This window comes from Xenia sp. Carnegie-2017, unplaced genomic scaffold, assembly GCF_021976095.1.
Source record: "Xenia sp. Carnegie-2017 unplaced genomic scaffold, XeniaSp_v1 HiC_scaffold_20, whole genome shotgun sequence".
NCBI classification, from domain to species: domain Eukaryota; kingdom Metazoa; phylum Cnidaria; class Anthozoa; order Malacalcyonacea; family Xeniidae; genus Xenia; species Xenia sp. Carnegie-2017.
Genome location: NW_025813483.1, coordinates 14,090,012 through 14,109,263, shown reverse-complemented (window position 1 = coordinate 14,109,263; position 19,252 = coordinate 14,090,012). Strand labels below are relative to the sequence as shown.

The following is a 19,252-nucleotide window of genomic DNA, read 5'->3' as shown; positions in this document are numbered from 1 at the left end:
GTATTAAGGGAAGTAGTATTTATTCCACCTGGAAAATGCTTGGCATCACAATGTTGTCAGTAGAATTAGATGTTGATATTTGATGGGAAGTACGGTTTCTTTTGACTTGAGCCGGAAGTATAACTAGTATTTGGTGATGACTAATGAATCTGATGACGACAACCTTGACGTAAACCGTAGATTGGAAACCATACAAAGCACGGCGCCAGGTCACTAGTCATTCCTGCAATTTATAACATTGCGTATGTAATTAATATTACATATTAATATTGCGTATGCTCACCGATTTCTCAACAATGTATTTGAAACCAAAGATCCTACACTGCTCCTAAGAAAATCATGTACTTCTGCCTCCCTTTCACCGGCTTGCACTGTCTTCAGATTTACACTCTAACAACTCGACTCTGCAATGCTGCCTTTCCTCATATTACTGTTGGCTTTGTCTTTCGCCCCTCCATACGTCTCTCCTCTTTCTTTCCTCCAAATGTCTCTCCTCTTTCTTTCCTTTTAAGGATAGGGTTCCCAAGTTTCTGACATCTCGTGTTGTATACTCATTTAAGTGTCGATGCTGTTCCGCGTTGTTTGTGGGTCAAACCACTCGTCATTTGCACGCCAGATTATTTGAACACTTTGTAATTCATCACTTAACAGGGTAACCTAGCTTCCTATTGTCCACCACCATAAGTAATTCTTTCTCATATAAGAAACACATCTCACCGGCTCTGCCCATTTCAATGACTTCTCAATATTCTCTTCGTCCTCTTACAATTATAACATTATGATTCATGAAAGCCTTCTCATATCTTAACTTTAACCCTCTCTTAACACCCAAGGCAACTCAATCTCCTTTCACCTTCCCTAATTAATATGTTCCCTAATCAATGTTGCCCTTATTATCCTGTCCTGTCATCCAAACTTCCTACTTTCCTCTTATGTAATTTATCACCCTGTAAATATATGCTTGTATTTAAAAGCCTCGACTAAATTTTTACCATTTTATCTGAAGATATCTTAAGTTAAAGACGAAACGTCATAAATAAAAACCTTTTATTTTTATTTTTAATTTATTGTCGTGGTACCTATTTTTATTAATTTACTGAAGGCCTCACGCTGCTGGGAGCCTGGAAATGAGAGTGGGAAAATTGAGAATTGGGATATTTTGATAATTTATTTTACATTTATTGTTGGCACTTGGCAATGCGTTTTTAAATTTACTCTAAATTTAAGTAAGGATTTTTTTAAAAAAAAATGTGAGAGCTCCATATATTATTTTTATATAGCACGTACGACTGTGCGAGGAATTCTTCGGGAAACATGAAGTAAGTAGTAAGTTGCGTTACTTGTGCAGTATTTGTTCTTTCTTTAAAGTTTATTTGTTAGTTGTTTGTCACTTAGACAGAAACTATGTGGCAAAGTTATATTTTGGTATAAATATATCATTTGGAGAACCTAATATGCTTCATTTTTATCTTTTGCTGTCACGAAATTTTGGTGTGTTGTATTTCTGTGTCCACAGTCCAAACCTAGCTTAGTCAGAAACGTGCTAAGACTTAAATTACCTTTTTGACTTTTGAAGCTTTACAAATTTTAGTTTTCAACCTAATTTATATTTATTGATTTTAACACCGAGTCTGAGGCAGAATAAATAGCTCAAGCATTTGTTTGTATCTTCTTTTAACATTAAAAAGGAGTTCGTTTATTATTAAAGTGCCATCACTAGTATTTATGCTATGCTTTTTTGCAAATTTGATCTTTGAATGGTTTTCACTGTGAAATTTTTAGGATAAATATTGATGGTTTGTTGGTGTATTTCCCTTATGACTATATCTACCCAGAGCAATATTCTTACATGTATGAATTAAAACGTTCATTGGATGCAAAGGTGAGCTCATTATCTAGCCGTGTAAATCAGCTGAACAAAGTAATGGTACGTATCTTATACAACCTGTTTGAGATAATGTTACACATTGGTTTATATACATTTTAAAATTCTTTGTATATTGTCATCACATCTTGCCAGAGACATTCTAAGTCATCAATTTTTTTTTCAAAGAGGCATGGTGAAACTATGCAGATGGTCCTGTAGCTTGTTGGGAAATATTTTTCTTTTGTTTATTTTCATTGAGTGAATCATTAAAAAATCTATGCAAAAATTAGAAAATATTTTTGCAGTTGATGAATGACTTATGTTAAACATAACAGTGAAACAAAAAATTTTACAATACAAATTGTCATCATGGAAGTTATGGCATTCATAGGAAAATGTTTTGATTGTGATTTAGGATGAATGTTAAAATTTTTTTGCTAACATTCCTTCAGGGTCATTGTTTATTGGAAATGCCTTCTGGAACAGGAAAAACTATATCTCTTTTATCTTTAATTGTTGCATACCTTATGGTAAGATGTTCGTGATGTTTCATGTACTCAAGTATATGATGTGGCTTGCTTTGTCATTTTTCATGGCAAGCAAAGTGCATCCCCTCTAATTGGCTGCTTTTAGGTCTACATTTGAGGTCATAGCTACTTAGCCAATGGAAACCATCTTGTAGAAATGTCTCAAGTTTTCATTAAGGGATTAATTTTTTACTGGTAGGAAACCTGTTTAGGAAATATTTGTTCCATTTTGCCAGTGTTGAACAGGCACAGTATTGATTTTAACATGAGTCATTAGCTTGATAATGACTTTAGAATAAAGTGGAAATATTGTTTTGGAAAATCTTCCCTCTTATATATAAAGTTTTCTCTTATACTGAAATTATTCACTGGAGAATATATATGGTTAAACAACCTTACTTTCTTTGAAATTAATCAATGTGTGCTATGACAAATAATATGCAACTAAGGTCCTTTTGAAGGCAGAAAAATCTTTGTGAAATTATTCGTTACTTGCTTATTGTTAGCACAAACCATTGGAACTCACGAAATTGATCTATTGTTCGCGAACCGTGCCTGAAATGGAAAAGGTATAGAATGTTATTTAAGTGTATCTGTCAATGTCTTTTATTGAAGCTTAAAGAATCCAACATCTGTCTGTGACATTGTTGACATTGAACTGTGCAAAGCATCTGTAAAACTGATTATATTATAAGTCACAGTCGAATTTGTAAAACGTCATTGGTCAACACGACGGTAATTTCAATAATGTCGATATGTCCAGTTGCTAATACCACCCAAAGTGTCGACAGAGTGTATGGTGTTTTAATTTGCACTTCAAATCTCTTGTTTTATCGATACCCCCTTTTCTCCCTCAGGTTCTGGAAGAACTAAAAGTTTTGCTGGAATATTATGAAAGAGAAAGTGGAAAGAAACCCAAAATTTTAGGTGTCGGTTTAAGTTCCAGAAAGAATTTGTGCATACATCCTGAGGTACAAATAGCTTAGTTCGTAATCAAATAAAATAGAATAAAATTTCATATCATCGTGAAATAGTGACAACTGTGATGTGAATAATTTACGACGAATGCATTTTCAGACACGCTACCTCAATGACCGCCTCGCAAAAAGACATGTGCGCAAAAGCAAAGCAGCCAGCCAATCCAAAACCATAGAGATTACACTGTGGAAAAAAATTGTTTATTTAGACAATAGCTTGTGGATAGGTTTTACTAAAATTATTTTTCTTTGCCATGAAGTTAGTGCCGAGATGTTCGCTACATGATACATGAATCATCAAAATCAAACGGGAATTAACGGAGAAATTATTTTTATAAATGTATGAAACATTTTATGTTTGATTCAAATTACGAGTCAGAAGACAGTGTTTTTTTAAAAGTTTGCACTTTCCTGGGAGATCCCTAGTTCGACTTTGTTATGATTCAGATAGAAATTTGAGCATGAAAATTTTTATTGCAGTTTCACTAGATTATAGTTTGACTTTATTAACAGTTATCAAGCTAGTTTCACTGGTCTTGTAAAACAGCTCTGGGTCTTTTTCTTTGACGATAATCATGCTTCTCAGCAGAAAACAGTAATTTGTTGTTAAGTATAATCTAATTACCCATAGATAGATTACGAGCATCTGTGCAATTTTTAGGTGAACATTGATAGAGATGGTAAAAAAGTCGATGGAAAATGTCAAACACTTACAGCTTCATATATCAGAGCAAGACATAAACATGATAGCAGAGTTCCTGTTTGTTCTTTTTACGAGGTTCTGAAGTAGTAAAGATCACGTGTAGCTTGCTCGCAGTCATGAAATTGCTTTTTAGGAGTTTGAGGACTGTGGCCGGGAACAGCAACTGGCTCCTGGTGTTTACAATCTTGTTAGTATATTACAGATTTTGTTGAAATTTATTGCATGTATATATGCATGATATTGCTGTTAGATTTGAGTCCCTTATGTACAGCCACATATTCAAATTGAGGCTCTCTTTAGTAAATTTCACTATCTGAAATCGAAGCTGAACATGACGGATTTTGATGCCCGTTATGACCTAATTAAGTATTTGCCCTCCACTTAATTGCAATAACTTTTAAAGCAAGTATTGAATGAACATAAACATCACTCTTATTAACGTACTGGGGAGGGGGGAATAAAAGAGATTTCCATACATATAAATGCATGCTTAACAGTTTGCAATTTTCATCAAGTCACAGTTTACAATCAGTGGTGTGTTTTAACGGGGGGGGGGGCAATGTTCATATATGCATGCTATACATGTTGGTTCGCGGGAAACAATTGATTTCAAAGGAACGCAATACGCCAGAACATAAGTATGTGAATATGCCCCCACCGCCAATTATCGAGCAGTCTAGGCCACAGTTTGCAATGTATTTTATTCGCCAATTTTGATAAGCCGAAGCCCATCTATGTAATATAACTAGTACATGATATGAATTTAGAAAAGTTGAAAACGACAATACTTGTTAACCTATATAAAGTTATAATACATTTAAATTATAAGGTGTTTTTTCAATCAGTAATTTCTGTTCTGATGGTTGAGTTGTTATTATATATGAATTTTAAATTACATTAGTCTGATCTACAAGATGTTGGGCGAGAGAAAGGATGGTGCCCGTACTTTCTTGCAAGATACTCCGTAAGTTCCACGTTCAGCGTAAACAGCAGCAAACAGTATGAGTTATAGGTTTCTGCTTGATTGCCTGAAGCAAGCTGAGTTTCTTTCAAGATTGTTGTTAACTTTACATAACACTTTGGTTGACGTATAGTATTATTTTTGAAGTGCATCGGTCAAAATAAAGCTAAAGACATGGTTCTGTTGTGCACCAGAGCAAGAGTTATAATTCTATTTGAAAACAACTCCATTGTAACAATAAACGGTGCACTTTTTTACTAGGGAAGATCGGCACGCTAGCCTTTAGTAAGTTTAAGTTAGAAATTTTGACCACTTTCGTGATAAATACAATTGCTTCCAAAACTTTGGCATGAAGAAATCTTTATTGTGAAATTTTGTGAATTTTTGGAGATGGACACTCCAAATAATTGCAGTGTGAGTTTTTCCGAATCGTAGAATTCTTGGGTTTTTCGTCAGCCATGTTGGATGTCCTATATTATTATTTTTTAAAACCCTGGAGTAGTGACGTAGCAAGAGGGAGGAGGGAAGGTCCCCCTGACAAAATTTTGCCCTCCTCCCCCCGCTAAAATGTTATGTTTTACATATATTATATTTTTTAACGAATGTTATGGCCCCCCTTCCCTTTTTGACTGGCCTTCCTTGTGATAAAATTCTGACTGCGCCACTGTCCCTTGGAGCTTGATAGAAACTCAAGAATAGTTGAAAAATTTATTTAATCTTATGTGATCAGTTTGAAAATATTTCATTATTTTAGATCTATTATGCCAATGTGATTGTATACAGTTATCATTATTTACTTGATCCTAAAATTGCTGATTTGGTGTCAAAAGGACTGCCCAGGTCGGCTGTTGTGGTATTTGACGAAGCCCATAATATAGGTAAATATGAATTTATTAACAGTTCTGTGATTTGCCCTGTTTGATTTGTCGTGGCTTTACTTTCAGATAATGTTTGTATTGAGTCAATGAGTGTAACTATTACCCGACGTGCTCTCGAACGAGCGCACAATAATGTGGAATCTCTTGCAAAGACTATAAACGAGTAAGTCGTGACCTTGTTTTTCGTGCACAAATTTCATTTGTCATTTCTCAATACGACTCATTCGACTAAGTATTTTATTAAAAAAGTTGCAGCTATCGCAGATAGCGGTCCCATCCACAACAATTCACACTCTACCCACACCTCCTGGTGGCTACAGTCCTGGATTACATTATAGTGCGTGACATTACAACAGTTGCAAAATATAACAGTGATGTTGTATGTTTTTGTTTCACAGCTTGAAAATCTCAGATACTGCAAGATTGCGGGAAGAATACAATCAACTTGTTGAAGGTATTTTGTATATATTTTTAATGTTTATCCTGTTTTAATACTGTTGTCACACATTTTATTTTGGTGTGATAGTGATGGTGTATTGGTCTACTGATATTCTTTGATGTGTGATGCATGAAAAAATTTTATGGCTGACTCAAATTACGAGTCAAAAGGCAGTCTTTGAATCTGTAGTATATGAACCAGTCTTCGCACATCACAATGAGCAGTTGCCTGTATGTTTCTAAATTGTATTGTTAATAACGAACAGAATACAGATTACAATGTAACATTCTTTCGAATAATTTCGTGAAAACGACAGCGATGCAGCCAGTACTGATGGACATTTTCTCGTACTGTATGTAATAATTGAATAATTTGCATGTAAACGATTTTTGAAGGTTTACGCGAAGCAAACGTGGCACGAGAAACAGACCAAATATTGGCCAATCCAGGTATACTTACTATTTGTTGGAATTTGAACATTGCAGTTCTTATTAACTCGTAGTTCATTGTATTTCCATTCAGTTCTTCCGGATGACGTCTTGCAAGGTAACAAATTCAAACAAATGGAGCTCTAGTCAATTTCACGAGATGGAATGCTGCGATGAATAGTTGATGCAATTTTTTTTCCACATAGTGGTTTTATGTACGAAATTTTAGTTGAACACATAATTCATTTGTGTTTGTATATTGTATTATTTACATGTATTAAGCCATCCTAAAGTTGCCTAAAGTTATGATAACCTCTACGTTCCAACTTAGTTGCCATGACGTCTCATGCTAGTAGGCACTTTATTCATTTTTCTCGTCCTCGTGTTTAGAGGCAATACCGGGAAACATTCGTCAAGCTGAACATTATGTTGGGTTTATGAGGAGACTCATTGAATACCTGAAGGTATAAAATTAAAAGATGGTTCATTGAATACCTGAAGATATAAAATTTAAACATTGCTTATTGAATACCTGAAGGTACATAGTTTGTAGTCTTATGTCGGAATTACTTATCTTCTTGCGTTTAAAATTCAACTATAAAGGAGTGGTGTTTAAATTCAAGAGAGTGTCTTCATCACTAAAAATACATTTCATATATCATTGTTGGAAAACTTGATAAGACACTACCTCATCAAGGAAATCATTGAAACGTTGCAGTGTCGTATTTACCATTTTGGTCGCTTTATTTAAGAAATAAAAGATGTTTACTGTGTTTGCACGGGCTTATGCAAACCGAGGAGACCTTTGGGAGAACTCGAGAGCAGATCAGTGCAAGCCCGAGACCGAAGTTCGAGAGTTGCACACACTCGAAAGTTCTCACAAACGTCTCCGAGGCTTGCATAAGCCTGTGCAAACACGAAAAATTTTTTTTATTTCTTTTGTAAAATAACAATGCGAAAAAGACAAACATTTTAATTTTTCCTCTAAAATGTATTCATGATCGATTTGCAAATTCTCTTTGACTGATTGACTGTTTTGATTGATTTCATTGGTTGAGCTCAGATGTGTTTTGCACAGGCTAATGGAAACACGGCTCTAGACCAATTATCGCACGCGTTTCATTGTTTTTATTTTATAAATTATATTCTAGTTAATTACTGGTGTTTTATAAACACTAAAAATGCCTCAACAACTTGCTTTAAACATTCAGGATTTAATGTAGTCATCTTTTGTCTATATTTAGCTTATGTGTGAACTTATTTTAAGTTTTCGTTAATGTTTTGAAGTGATTGCAACGAAATATCTCCATATGTTATAGACCAGATTACGTATTCATCATGTTGTGTCTGAAACACCTCTTTCCTTCCTGCAACATATTTATCAACAAGTTTGTATAGAAAGAAAACCATTGAGGTTAGTCTCCATCCAGATAAATTACCGTTCTTCATATGAATGCATTTTATTCACGTAACTTGGTCTTCAAGGCGTGGCATATAATATGACGCCACATAGCAACTACAGAATACGAAAACGCTAATACACTATTTTGAAGCTTGTCAAGAAGCGTGTTGATAAGCAATAAGCGGACAGAAAAATGTTTTTCCATACACTCCAACAGCAGGTTTCTTTTACTGAAAGTGATCATATGTTTTCACATTACTCACCGAGCTGCAATTGCTCTTGTATGTGAACACATTAAAAATAGGTACGTTGCGTACATGTGGGTAAATACGAAACTTAACAAATTCAAACAAATGAAGCTTAAGTCAATTTCGTTAGATGGAATGCTGCGATGAACAAGCTAATGGTCTAAGAACATGCTATTTCCAAAGGTTACTAAATTCTGAATGATGTTTTACTTTATTAAGGATAGTTATTATTAATGAAAATATCGCTTTTACTTTGTGAGAAGCGCTATAGTTAATATAAACAGCGATACAAATTTTTTTATAAAATTACTTCGTATTACCAAGGAAGTGTACAGGTTAAACGTAACGATAATTTTAAAATTCTTCACTATGGGGAGATGGAAAAGCATCAAAGATAATTAATCTTAAAAATTCGGAAATAATTTATTTTAATTTAATATCAAACGTTTTGTTTGTTAGTTACCTGCATATTAAATCCTCTATGCATCCTCAGCAGTTTTCCTCTTTTTATAAAAATGCTTTACAATTTTGAAAAACAAGAACAAGAGAATTGTAAATAATAGCTACTATTAAATGCCATTGTACATTTATTCAAATTTTATTGGTCATTTTAACTAATTATTTCATTACATATGAGCAGTTTAAGGAGTATAACACTGTAATGTTTTTTCTATTTTGTAGATTTTGTTCAGAAAGATTGCGTTCCCTCCTCTACACGCTTGAACTTCCCGATATCGCAGACTATGGACCTTTACGACTTATTGCTAGTTTTGCGACCCTTGTCAGTACGTATTCGAAAGGTTAGAAGATTTTTGAATGGAAAATTAGTTGCGATGATTCATTTTGTCACTAACCGTGGATTCACCATTGAACATAGTTAAATGGCGACCTTTTTAAAAGATTTCTAAATGCAAACAAAAACCATAACGATATTTTTAATTCCTTTTGTTGGTGGTTTTTATTTTGGACAGTTGAATTATTAAATGTTATCTTTGTAAAAACTTGGAAGACTCAATTATTTCTCTTTCCTTGTCTCACTAAATGAGACAAGGAAAGCTGATGGTTGTATGAACTGTGCAAGTTTACAATCATATATCATTGGCACGTTGTCTGTCTTCGTCAACAAATGTATTTTGAAACTCGTTACCTCATTGACCATTATCGGCTTTGCTTGTCTCGACCATGCGTAAAAGCAAAGTAGGCAATACATAACCATTTAAACCGTTTGACAAAAGGAAAATCTCTTATATTTAAACCGTGAAGAACAAAACAGCAAGTGTTATTTAGGCAACAGCTTGTATGTTAGGTTTAGTTACGAATGATACATAAATCAAAATGAAATTTTTGTTAAAGGAGGAATGTAAAAAGTATTTTATGGTTGAGTTAAATTAGTCAAAAGGCAGTGCTCTTTCGAAACGTTGCAATATTCTTGGTTCCCTAGTTTTTCTTTTGGTTTTTGGTTTTTGATCGTCAAGTTCCATCTCACAACTCAAAATATTTCGTAGATGCTGCTACCAATCTAACTTAAGCCTTGTATTTCTCGGAAAGTGTTTTAGAATATTAATACTTGTAAACATAACTTCGAAGTTTATTTTCAGGGTTTATTTTGATCATTGAACCATTTGATGATCGTACTCCAACCATACCTAATCCAATATTACATTTAAGGTAAACTTTATTTATTTATTCGATGTTGCAATTAAAATTTCACTGTGTATTCACCAATTTTATAGTGTGTAAAGAAAAAACACAAACCTAACTACAATACGATATTATGCGGATGCCTTTAGCTTATTGAAACTAATGTCTTATGTGGACGGGGATTAGAATATTAATGCATTTGCTACAATTCTTAGAAACCTGAATAGTTTGACTTGAATAAATTTTAAACATATTACGTCTCCTTAAGAGCTTAAGTTTCCTTCGGTCGTAAGAGTTCGATCGTCTATTGTTTCTTTTAGTAAAGATTAGCTCGCTTTCAAAATTTAAATGTAAATTTATAGAAAGTTAGTTTTCTTTTATTTTATGGTTGTCTCGTTCTCTAGCCTAAATCGCTCATGTAGTCAAATGTTTAAACAAAATACTCTACATTTTATAGTTTATTTACCTTATTGTGTTTATGTTATTACAGTTGCATGGATGCTTCAATTGCTGTTAAACCAGTTTTTGACCGATTTCAATCAGTGGTGATCACATCGGGTGTAAGAACTGTTGTATTTAACTTTTATGATCATAGAAGAAAGCATATATTGAAGTAATGATTGAAAGAAGTAATATTAAAACAGCGGTCGGAATGGCTGCAAGAGATACTATATCAGCTGATTTCATTACAAAGTGGGAAAATTAAGTACCCACATTTAGCATTTAAACACTTAACGGAACTTTTTACGCTTGCAAATTGTTTTAAGCACTTCAAATCTATTGGTTCTTGGTTGTGAGGCTCTAATCATGGATTTCAAGATTTAACTTTGTTCAGGGATATACGAAGTGTGTATTAAATTGGCTTGTATAATGGCATTTTTAGACGCTGTCACCGGTCGATATGTATCCAAAGATGCTGGACTTCAACCCTGTTACTATGGCGACCTTTACAATGACTCTGAGCAGAACTTGTGTTTGCCCTCTGGTATGTCGATTGTCTATCCTGGTCTAATGACATATAACATCATAATTTGGCAAATAATTAGTTATGATCTTTAGAGTTTTCCCGAGTATATCATTTTCTGACGAGTTTGGAGATAGGCGAATTATTTTTCCTAACACACAAAGAATTTCTCTTGGTGCCACAGTCTTAAGCAGTTTAAACCCATGTTTTACATTCGTTGCATTTCATTGATAGAACATTCAACCTTACGACATACACATTGTTTGCATGTTTAGTAGTGAACTGTTTTGTATTTTAATTTGCAGCAATGAAGAATAATGCCAGAATCATTCTTCATTGATTTCGAGGCTTGTTGCAATAGAAAAACATTGTTCTTAATATTTAGTTTAAACTTCAAATTTCTTTTTAGATTGTGAGCCGTGGCAATGACCAAGTTGTTATCTCTTCAAAATATGAAACAAGAGAAGATATGGGTGAGTACTTCATAATAATTGTAAACGTGGATCCAGGATATCATCCAAAGAAGTGTGCGTTATTTGCTATAAAAAATATGTTTATATATAACAAGCAATAAAAAGTTCTGAACTCAAGAGGGATGCGCACCTTTTTCCATCTTCCAATATGACATAGATGTCCGCTCAAGTTGTTTGCTATTTAGAATTTCACCAAAGAATTACAAATATTGAAAGACAAAAGTTGGACGATTTAAAGTGTTTTAATTTAACAACGTATCACTCTGATTTACAAATATAAATTTATTTATCAATATTTTGATGCAACTTTATGCATCATTTTCAAGCATGTGTTTCATAAAGATGTTAAATTTCAGTAAAGAATGGTAAAATACTATAGCTTGCTAAACAAAGCTACACAATGACTACATCTTTAATTGTGTTGCGCGTTGAGGATTTTGGAATCGAAACATCTTAGAATTTTATGACTTTGTTGGGTTTTTTTTTCAGCTGTGATACGAAACTACGGCATTTTACTTGCAGAATTTTCATCTGCAGTTCCCGATGGAGTGGTTTGTTTCTTTCCTAGTTATCATTACATGGTGAGTCTTATCTTCTCTCTAAACTCTTATCATGATTCTCTTAATTACATCATGAATTGGGTTTTTTATATCACTCGCTTACTTAAATGTAGATAGGAATTTTTCAGGTTCATGAGACAATTGCTTAAAATTGTCCAACAAAGTGCGAAGATCATATCTACATTTAATTTCAAACACCGCACTGCATAAAACATTCTTTCGTATCACTCGCTTACGTTTATAATTTAAAGAATGGAATTTTGGAACCTCAATCGCCATTTCAAACGTGAATTTATGTTAAAGTCTTATGTTTGTTTTATGGGATGTTTACTCAAATGAAGTACCTGAAGGTGTTAAAGAGTATGCCTGTTGTAATATGATTCATTTGTGAAAACAAGAAGTCAAACATTTAAATTATTGTATTGTAATGCTTTTTCCTCGAATTTTACTTTTGTCTTTTGCAATCTTTTCAGGAAACTGTTGTATCCGCTTGGAATGATCAGGTTAATTTAAAAATTAAAATATTTTAAAGTATTGTGATGAGTTCGCAAAAATATAAATTTGTCAGAATTTTATACGCCATGTCCATATGCTCTTGCCTCTACAATTTTTCCAAATTATTGCAGTATACCTTTGCACTCCTTCCCAAATGTACTCTTTAATAAATTCCCAATTTTTTTTTCATGCTTTGCTTCATTTATTTTGATAACTGTTGTCAAAATGTCAAATTTGTAATTTATAAGAAAAATAATAGTTAGAGTTTTATCTTCAAAGAAACTTAATTCTTGACTATCTGTAATTTATGCATTTATAAATGCTGTAATTTATTTCACATTTTCCTATTTATTTTCTACCAAATTGCAACTACATAAGCCTATTTTAGTTCTTCTTCTTTGAAACATTGTGTTATGTTGATAAATGGCTGATGGCTATAGTTTTCTCTAATCAGTCATAAAGTCATTGTTCCGAGTTCTTGGAGTACATTTCAGTGCTTTTATTAATCTTATTAGCAGTGATTTTTGTTTGTGAAGATCGTTCAAAATGATTTTTGTTTGTGAAGATCGTTCAAAATGATTTTTGTTTGTGAAGATCGTTCAAAATGATTTTTGTTTGTGAAGATCGTTCAAAATGATTTTGTTTGTGAAGATCGTTCAAAATGATTTTGTTTGTGAAGATCGTTCAAAATGATTTTTGTGAAGATCGTTCAAAATGATTTTTGTTTGTGAAGATCGTTCAAAATGATTTTTGTTTGTGAAGATCGTTCAAAGTGATTTTTGTTTGTGAAGATCGTTCAAAATGATTTTTGTTTGTGAAGATCGTTCAAAATGATTTTTGTTTGTGAAGATCGTTCAAAATGATTTTTGTTTGTGAAGATCGTTCAAAATGATTTTTGTTTGTGAAGATCGTTCAAAATGATTTTTGTTTGTGAAGATCGTTCAAAATGATTTTTGTTTGTGAAGATCGTTCAAAAGTTGCTGAAAACCCACATACATTATTGTGGTCAATAATTTAAAGTTTTTATTTGTGTCATTCCTTAGTTTTTGCGAAAAAGCTAGCATTTTAATGAAATCCCACAATTTTTCTGTGCTTCAAAGACCAAACACTTGATGAACAACAGAGAATTGTAGACTAATGAAAAACTTTTTGCAGGGAATTATTGGAAATATCCAAAAGAACAAATTATTGTTTATTGAAACTCAAGATTCTGCGGAAACTAGTCTTGCTTTACACAATTATCAAATGGTGAGCATGACGTTTATGTAATTTAATATATATGAGATGCAAGGCAAACTTATACTAGGCTTTATGTTTCGAAAAAAATATACATGCATGGTAATAAGATCATTTACTAAAATAAAAAGCCATGCTTTACAGCTCAATTTGCTATTTTTTTCGACACGCGATCAGACTGAATAATTTTCTTTGTGAGATTTTAAAAATTCCTAGAAATAAATTAAAAGATTTTTTCGTGATTATTCGTTTGCAATTATCTCTCAACTCTTGTCAGGCATGTGAAAATGGACGGGAGCTATTTTGTTATCTGTTGCTCGTGGTAAAGTTTCCGAAGGAATTGATTTTGGTAGGTTAATGCAATATTGCAGGACTCAGAACAAGCTTTGAATAACAGCTAAAAAAAATCCAGTTTTGAATGGTTTTTCTTAGATTACTTGCAGGCTCAAAACACATGATTAGTGTCAGTTTTAATTTCTATTTCACAGATCATCATCTTGGCCGTGCCGTTATAATGTTTGGCATTCCATACGTGTACACACAAAGCAGAATTCTCAAGGTTTGTTATTTTTACTGTATAACATATGTGTTCTTATTTCAATGCGAGTTTAAAACCTAAATGACGTCATAGTTACAATTTTTCTTCAAACATGAAAACGAAATGGTTCTGTCGTATTCATTTGTGAATTACAGCATGATGTTTTCTTCTCGTTTGACATTTTTTGTAAAGGTTAATTGTTATTTCAAGTAGGAATCTTTTGTCAACGTAACTAATTTAATCCATTTTTCTGTCTCCGAAATTAAATTCCAGGCATGTTGATATGCATGTTAGGTATCCGATATAGAAGTAAAATTTGAAAACAGAATCTTTTATACGATGAACCGTCACGTAAAAGTAAAAAATATTGTATCAACTGCTGTAAAATATAGTGGACAACATTCATGAAAATTTTATGGAAACTAAACATATTCCTGTTAGGATCAACAGTCTAGTGGTTCGATGCATTTTCATCTCTAGTATATATGTTTTTCTACAGGCAAGGTTGGAATATTTGAGAGACCAATTTAATATTCGAGAAAATGATTTTCTCACATTTGATGCAATGAGACACGCTGCTCAGGTAATTATAAAATTATTACAATGTCTTTGCCAAAATCCCAAATTTTAAACCTAAATGTTGGTAGTAATCAACAGTATAAACGGTTCAATGAATGACAGTTAATCAAAACGAGTTGTGAGTACATTGTTTTTCAAAACTGGTTCGATCAACTATATTAATGCATGTGTATCATTTTCGTTTATCGTATAAACAGTTGTGTCTGTAGAGCTTTGTAATTCTGTTGTTTCGTACTTTCAATAACCAGTAACATAGCTAAAGAATAATGATAATTTCAACAGTGTGTTGGTCGTGCTATTCGTGGCAAAACTGACTATGGAATTATGGTGTTTGCTGATAAGGTATCGTGAAATTAGTTTAAAACTCCCTTAAAATGTATTGTATTTTTCTTCAATCAGTATGTTCAATCGGTGATTTTTAGTTCTTGTGTTAGATTATCAGTAATTTTAAAGGGTTTTAATTTTCATATTTCAACCACTAGACTGCACGATTTCCTTAAACTATCATTTGTTGAGAACTCTTTTATTTTATCAGATGGTTGTTTAGAATTCATCATGTATGAATGAGGTCCACAATATCTCGACTTTAAAACGTAAAATTTTATTTTCCGAAGTTTTAACTTATAAGCAGCGAAACTTTCATTAAATATCGCAAAGAATTCCTCACATGCAATATGAGTTAATGGGTGTTCTGTGTCAGCTCAACTCCTAAAAGTTTTAAAGTTAAAATCTAATTGAGCTGATCAAGTAAATTTAGTCCACATTTTTAAATATGCATTCGCTCCTTTCAGAGATTTGCAAAGATGGATAAACGGGGTAAATTACCCAAATGGATTCAGGTAATCATGATCGTGTTGTTTATTGTCAGTTAATACACATAGTAGTTTCTTGTGACTGTTTAATCTGACAAATACTTTCTATCGACTTATGATGCAACTGTACATTAGTTTACTTCAATTTTGATTTTGGTTATGACTGACGTCACTTCTACTGCCATTTACGTAGCTGATACCAATGCATAGAAGCACTATATTGTTTCTGGTTCCAGATTATTAGTTGGATTCGCTCAATGTATTCTCTATGTAAAGTAAATGGTTTGAACCCACTTTTTTTTTTTTTTCTTTGACTCTGAAGATGACTACCGCTAAGGTTGTCGAAACGTCAGTCAACAACAAAAACAGTCCTTCTCAGGACTTTATTAACCTGGACGATCATCATTTACAAACGTATTCTCTATGTCATGAAAATTAACTCTTGCGAAAAATTAAGTGATGATTTTGAAACATCTAGAGACGTGTACGTCTTATTTTATAGACTATAGTTTATTTGCTATTTTTAGGAATATGTGAAAGATTCTGCATGTAACCTGACTATCGACGAAGCTGTTCAGGTATATACAATAATGAAATTTTGCTGAACTAAAACACTACTTAAACAATTCCTACAGTCGTGAAAATCAACTTCAGATACTCGTGATTACCACTTTGCATGCTCTCACTTTGAAATATGGCTAAAAAATATTGATGCACTTCAATGTTGACTTGCGTGTTTAACACGCTTGAGAATTGTGATCATGTGTGTGCTATTCAATGTCAATTTTGTAACATTTCGATGACTTGTCATGATATGAAGGTTCCTAATCCAACGCTCCAATGATCCAATCTTTCTTCAAAGAGATCAGATGTATGCTAAAAATATCTCTTTTAGGTTTCCAAGCATTTCCTGCGTCAAATGGCCCAACCTTTTCACAGGGTAAGAGCTAAAGTTCATATTTTCGCATCGTGCCAAATGCTATACAAAGGCTTTTCAAGGCTATTATATAGCAAATGTGTACTTAAAAAATCAATATTTTCTTGGTGAATGTAAATGCTTTAACGTTGTAAATATCCTTTGGAGACTTTAGCTTTAGTTCAGCTTTTTCCTATGATACAAATTTTAGTTGTTGGTGTTGTAAGACGTCAGCACTATGCAAACCTACCGTTTTATTTTGTGATGGCTGCTTTAAATGTAATTAACAGTAGATAATTTACACTGCCGAGACGATGTTGTACGCTATACATCGAACTCATAATGCCCACTTTCTCCATTTTCTTTGAAGGAAGACCAGCTTGGCCTGTCGTTGTTGACGTTGGAACAGGTTCAATCGCAGGATTTTCAGAAAAAGATCCAGCAAGCTGCTATGGAGGTTTCTTAAGTTATGTGCTCGAATCTTACTGTTTTCCTCTGAAGCAAAGCTGGTCAGTTGAAACTAAAAAATTGCTCACACAGTCTTTCATTTAAAAACTCCCCTCGCTATTTGTGTGATTTTGAACGAATAGAATTATCTACTGTTTAAATCACCAGTAGTTTTTTATTTTGTGATGAAACATGATCTGTGACTACAATATCATTCGTAGACAGCGTGTCGTTAAAGATAATTGTTAGTGACATTTTATAAGTCATGCAATGTCCATCTAGATATTTCATGGTAACCATTTCTCTAACGTGGACAATAGTAATTGAAGAAATAATTTGTTCATTTGCAACATCATTTGTATTCGTGTGATAAAAATTAATGCCCAACATAAAGTTCTGATTAGAGCCATAGAAATAGACAAAAAAAAAACGAATTGTAAAGTTAAATTTATTGTGACGTTTCGTCTTTACTCAAGACATCTTCAGACAAATAATAAATAGGATGTTAAGACAAGATATTATATTTACAAATAGGTGTTAAATTACTACTAAAGGAAGCGGTGTCGAATGGATACATGATAAGGAAGTTAGGAAGTAAAATAAAGAGAAATTAAAAGAGGTTAAGTGGAATGGAGTTTCCTTGCACATTAAGTGAAGGCTTGCTTTCATGAAAGCCTTCTAATCAATAAATACAAGCCTTCACTTAATGTGCAAGGAAACTCCATTCCACTTAACCTCTTTTAATTTCTCTTTATTTTACTTCCTAACTTCCTTATCATGTATCCATTCGACACCGCTTCCTTTAGTAGTAATTTAACACCTATTTGTAAATATAATATCTTGTCTTAACATCCTATTTATTATTTGTCTGAAGATGTTTTGAGTAAAGACGAAACGTCACAATAAATTTAACTTTACAATTCGTTTTTTTTTGGTCTATTTCTATGGCTCTAATCAGAACTTTATGTTGGGCATTAATTTTTATCACACGAATTCGATTTCCGCTCGGCAAGTCTCTCGCTACAATTTTAAATCATTTGTATTCTTTAGCAATGCTTGGAGATGTTTTTATATTTCCAAAGCAAATCCATTTTTACTTGCCACATCAAACGGATAGAATGTTCTTCAGATGAAAAATTTTTGAAGTAAAGATTTGTAGTTTTGATATGTCAGAAATTAATCAAACACCCTTTGATGTGCGTTTTCTTTTTTTCAATTTTTTAAGTAGTAAATCAACTTTACTTGTGATGGTTTCTATTGTGTTACGGCAAATTTTCTTCAAAATTGGAGTAGACTGCGTATTTACCAAAATCTTTAGAAGTAAAGTTTTCATGTAAAAAGGCCATTGGTCATTTTGCTTGTTCCTGTAACCTTAGTATTGTGATTGTCAATTATGTGGATGTGGTTCACCAAACTGAAACTTAATAAGCGCCACGTGCGTTTATTAGATCATTTACGGAAGCTATTTCGAAAAATATTTGCCTAAGCCTGCGACCCCCCCGCAAAACAATTTCCAGGTTCATTGTTTATGTTTATCAAATCCTCGACCTCGTGATGACAGTTCATCACAAGATTGGAAATTTAGGAAAGCAAAAATGAGTGATGGCACATTTACTTTAGTATTTTTGATGTAAAGGTATGAGACATAAAATGTAAATGTCATGGCTGCTTCAATGGATTTTTCAATGAAGCATATGGAAGAGGAAGCTGAACTTCTGACAAAGTTTTGTTTGAATAATATACGCGTGGGTCAGTGGGAACTTGCAAGAGCTTGTATTCACACGATTCTTCGCAAGGACTTGACTGGAGTTATTGATGAGCTGACGAAAATACTGCGTGAAATTTCGTCAGGGTCACAATTTTACAGGTAATATGATGAATGTTGTGACAGATATTAACAGCTTTTTTACCTGGCTAGTGGTGACATTTGGTTCTGTTGGCCGCTAGTTTTTAATTCCATATTTTTGTCTTGATGTAATTTGATCATCAAGAGTGATAGACTGAGGTTGAACTTTTTGCAAAGCCATTTAAACAAGTTGTGATATAAAGTATAGATTCACTATGAAGTTTCATGTGAATTTAAACATATGCAAATTAATAACTTTCCAGTCACCCTTGATTTCATCCAATTTTTGATCTGAGTTTTACTAATAAACTGAGT

General features: G+C 33.0%; 1 protein-coding gene across 1 annotated transcript; it reads left to right on the top strand.

The window, feature by feature from the left end:
* The first annotated feature begins 1,142 nt into the window (after positions 1 to 1,142).
* Positions 1,143 to 17,441, top strand: LOC124442405 (general transcription and DNA repair factor IIH helicase subunit XPD-like). The gene is given in 32 exon segments (XM_046992901.1): positions 1,143 to 1,319; positions 1,783 to 1,882; positions 2,320 to 2,397; positions 2,901 to 2,963; positions 3,252 to 3,365; positions 4,033 to 4,149; positions 4,208 to 4,261; positions 4,976 to 5,038; positions 5,790 to 5,913; positions 5,980 to 6,076; positions 6,312 to 6,367; positions 6,748 to 6,801; positions 6,875 to 6,898; positions 7,171 to 7,244; positions 8,100 to 8,194; positions 9,112 to 9,230; positions 10,029 to 10,098; positions 10,562 to 10,631; positions 10,955 to 11,056; positions 11,445 to 11,508; positions 11,998 to 12,089; positions 12,542 to 12,571; positions 13,719 to 13,811; positions 14,077 to 14,089; positions 14,092 to 14,148; positions 14,288 to 14,358; positions 14,837 to 14,920; positions 15,199 to 15,258; positions 15,708 to 15,755; positions 16,256 to 16,306; positions 16,624 to 16,668; positions 17,015 to 17,441. Coding segments are annotated over 32 exon segments (2,283 nt in total). The 5' UTR covers positions 1,143 to 1,314; the 3' UTR covers positions 17,111 to 17,441.
* The last annotated feature ends 1,811 nt before the right edge of the window (positions 17,442 to 19,252 follow it).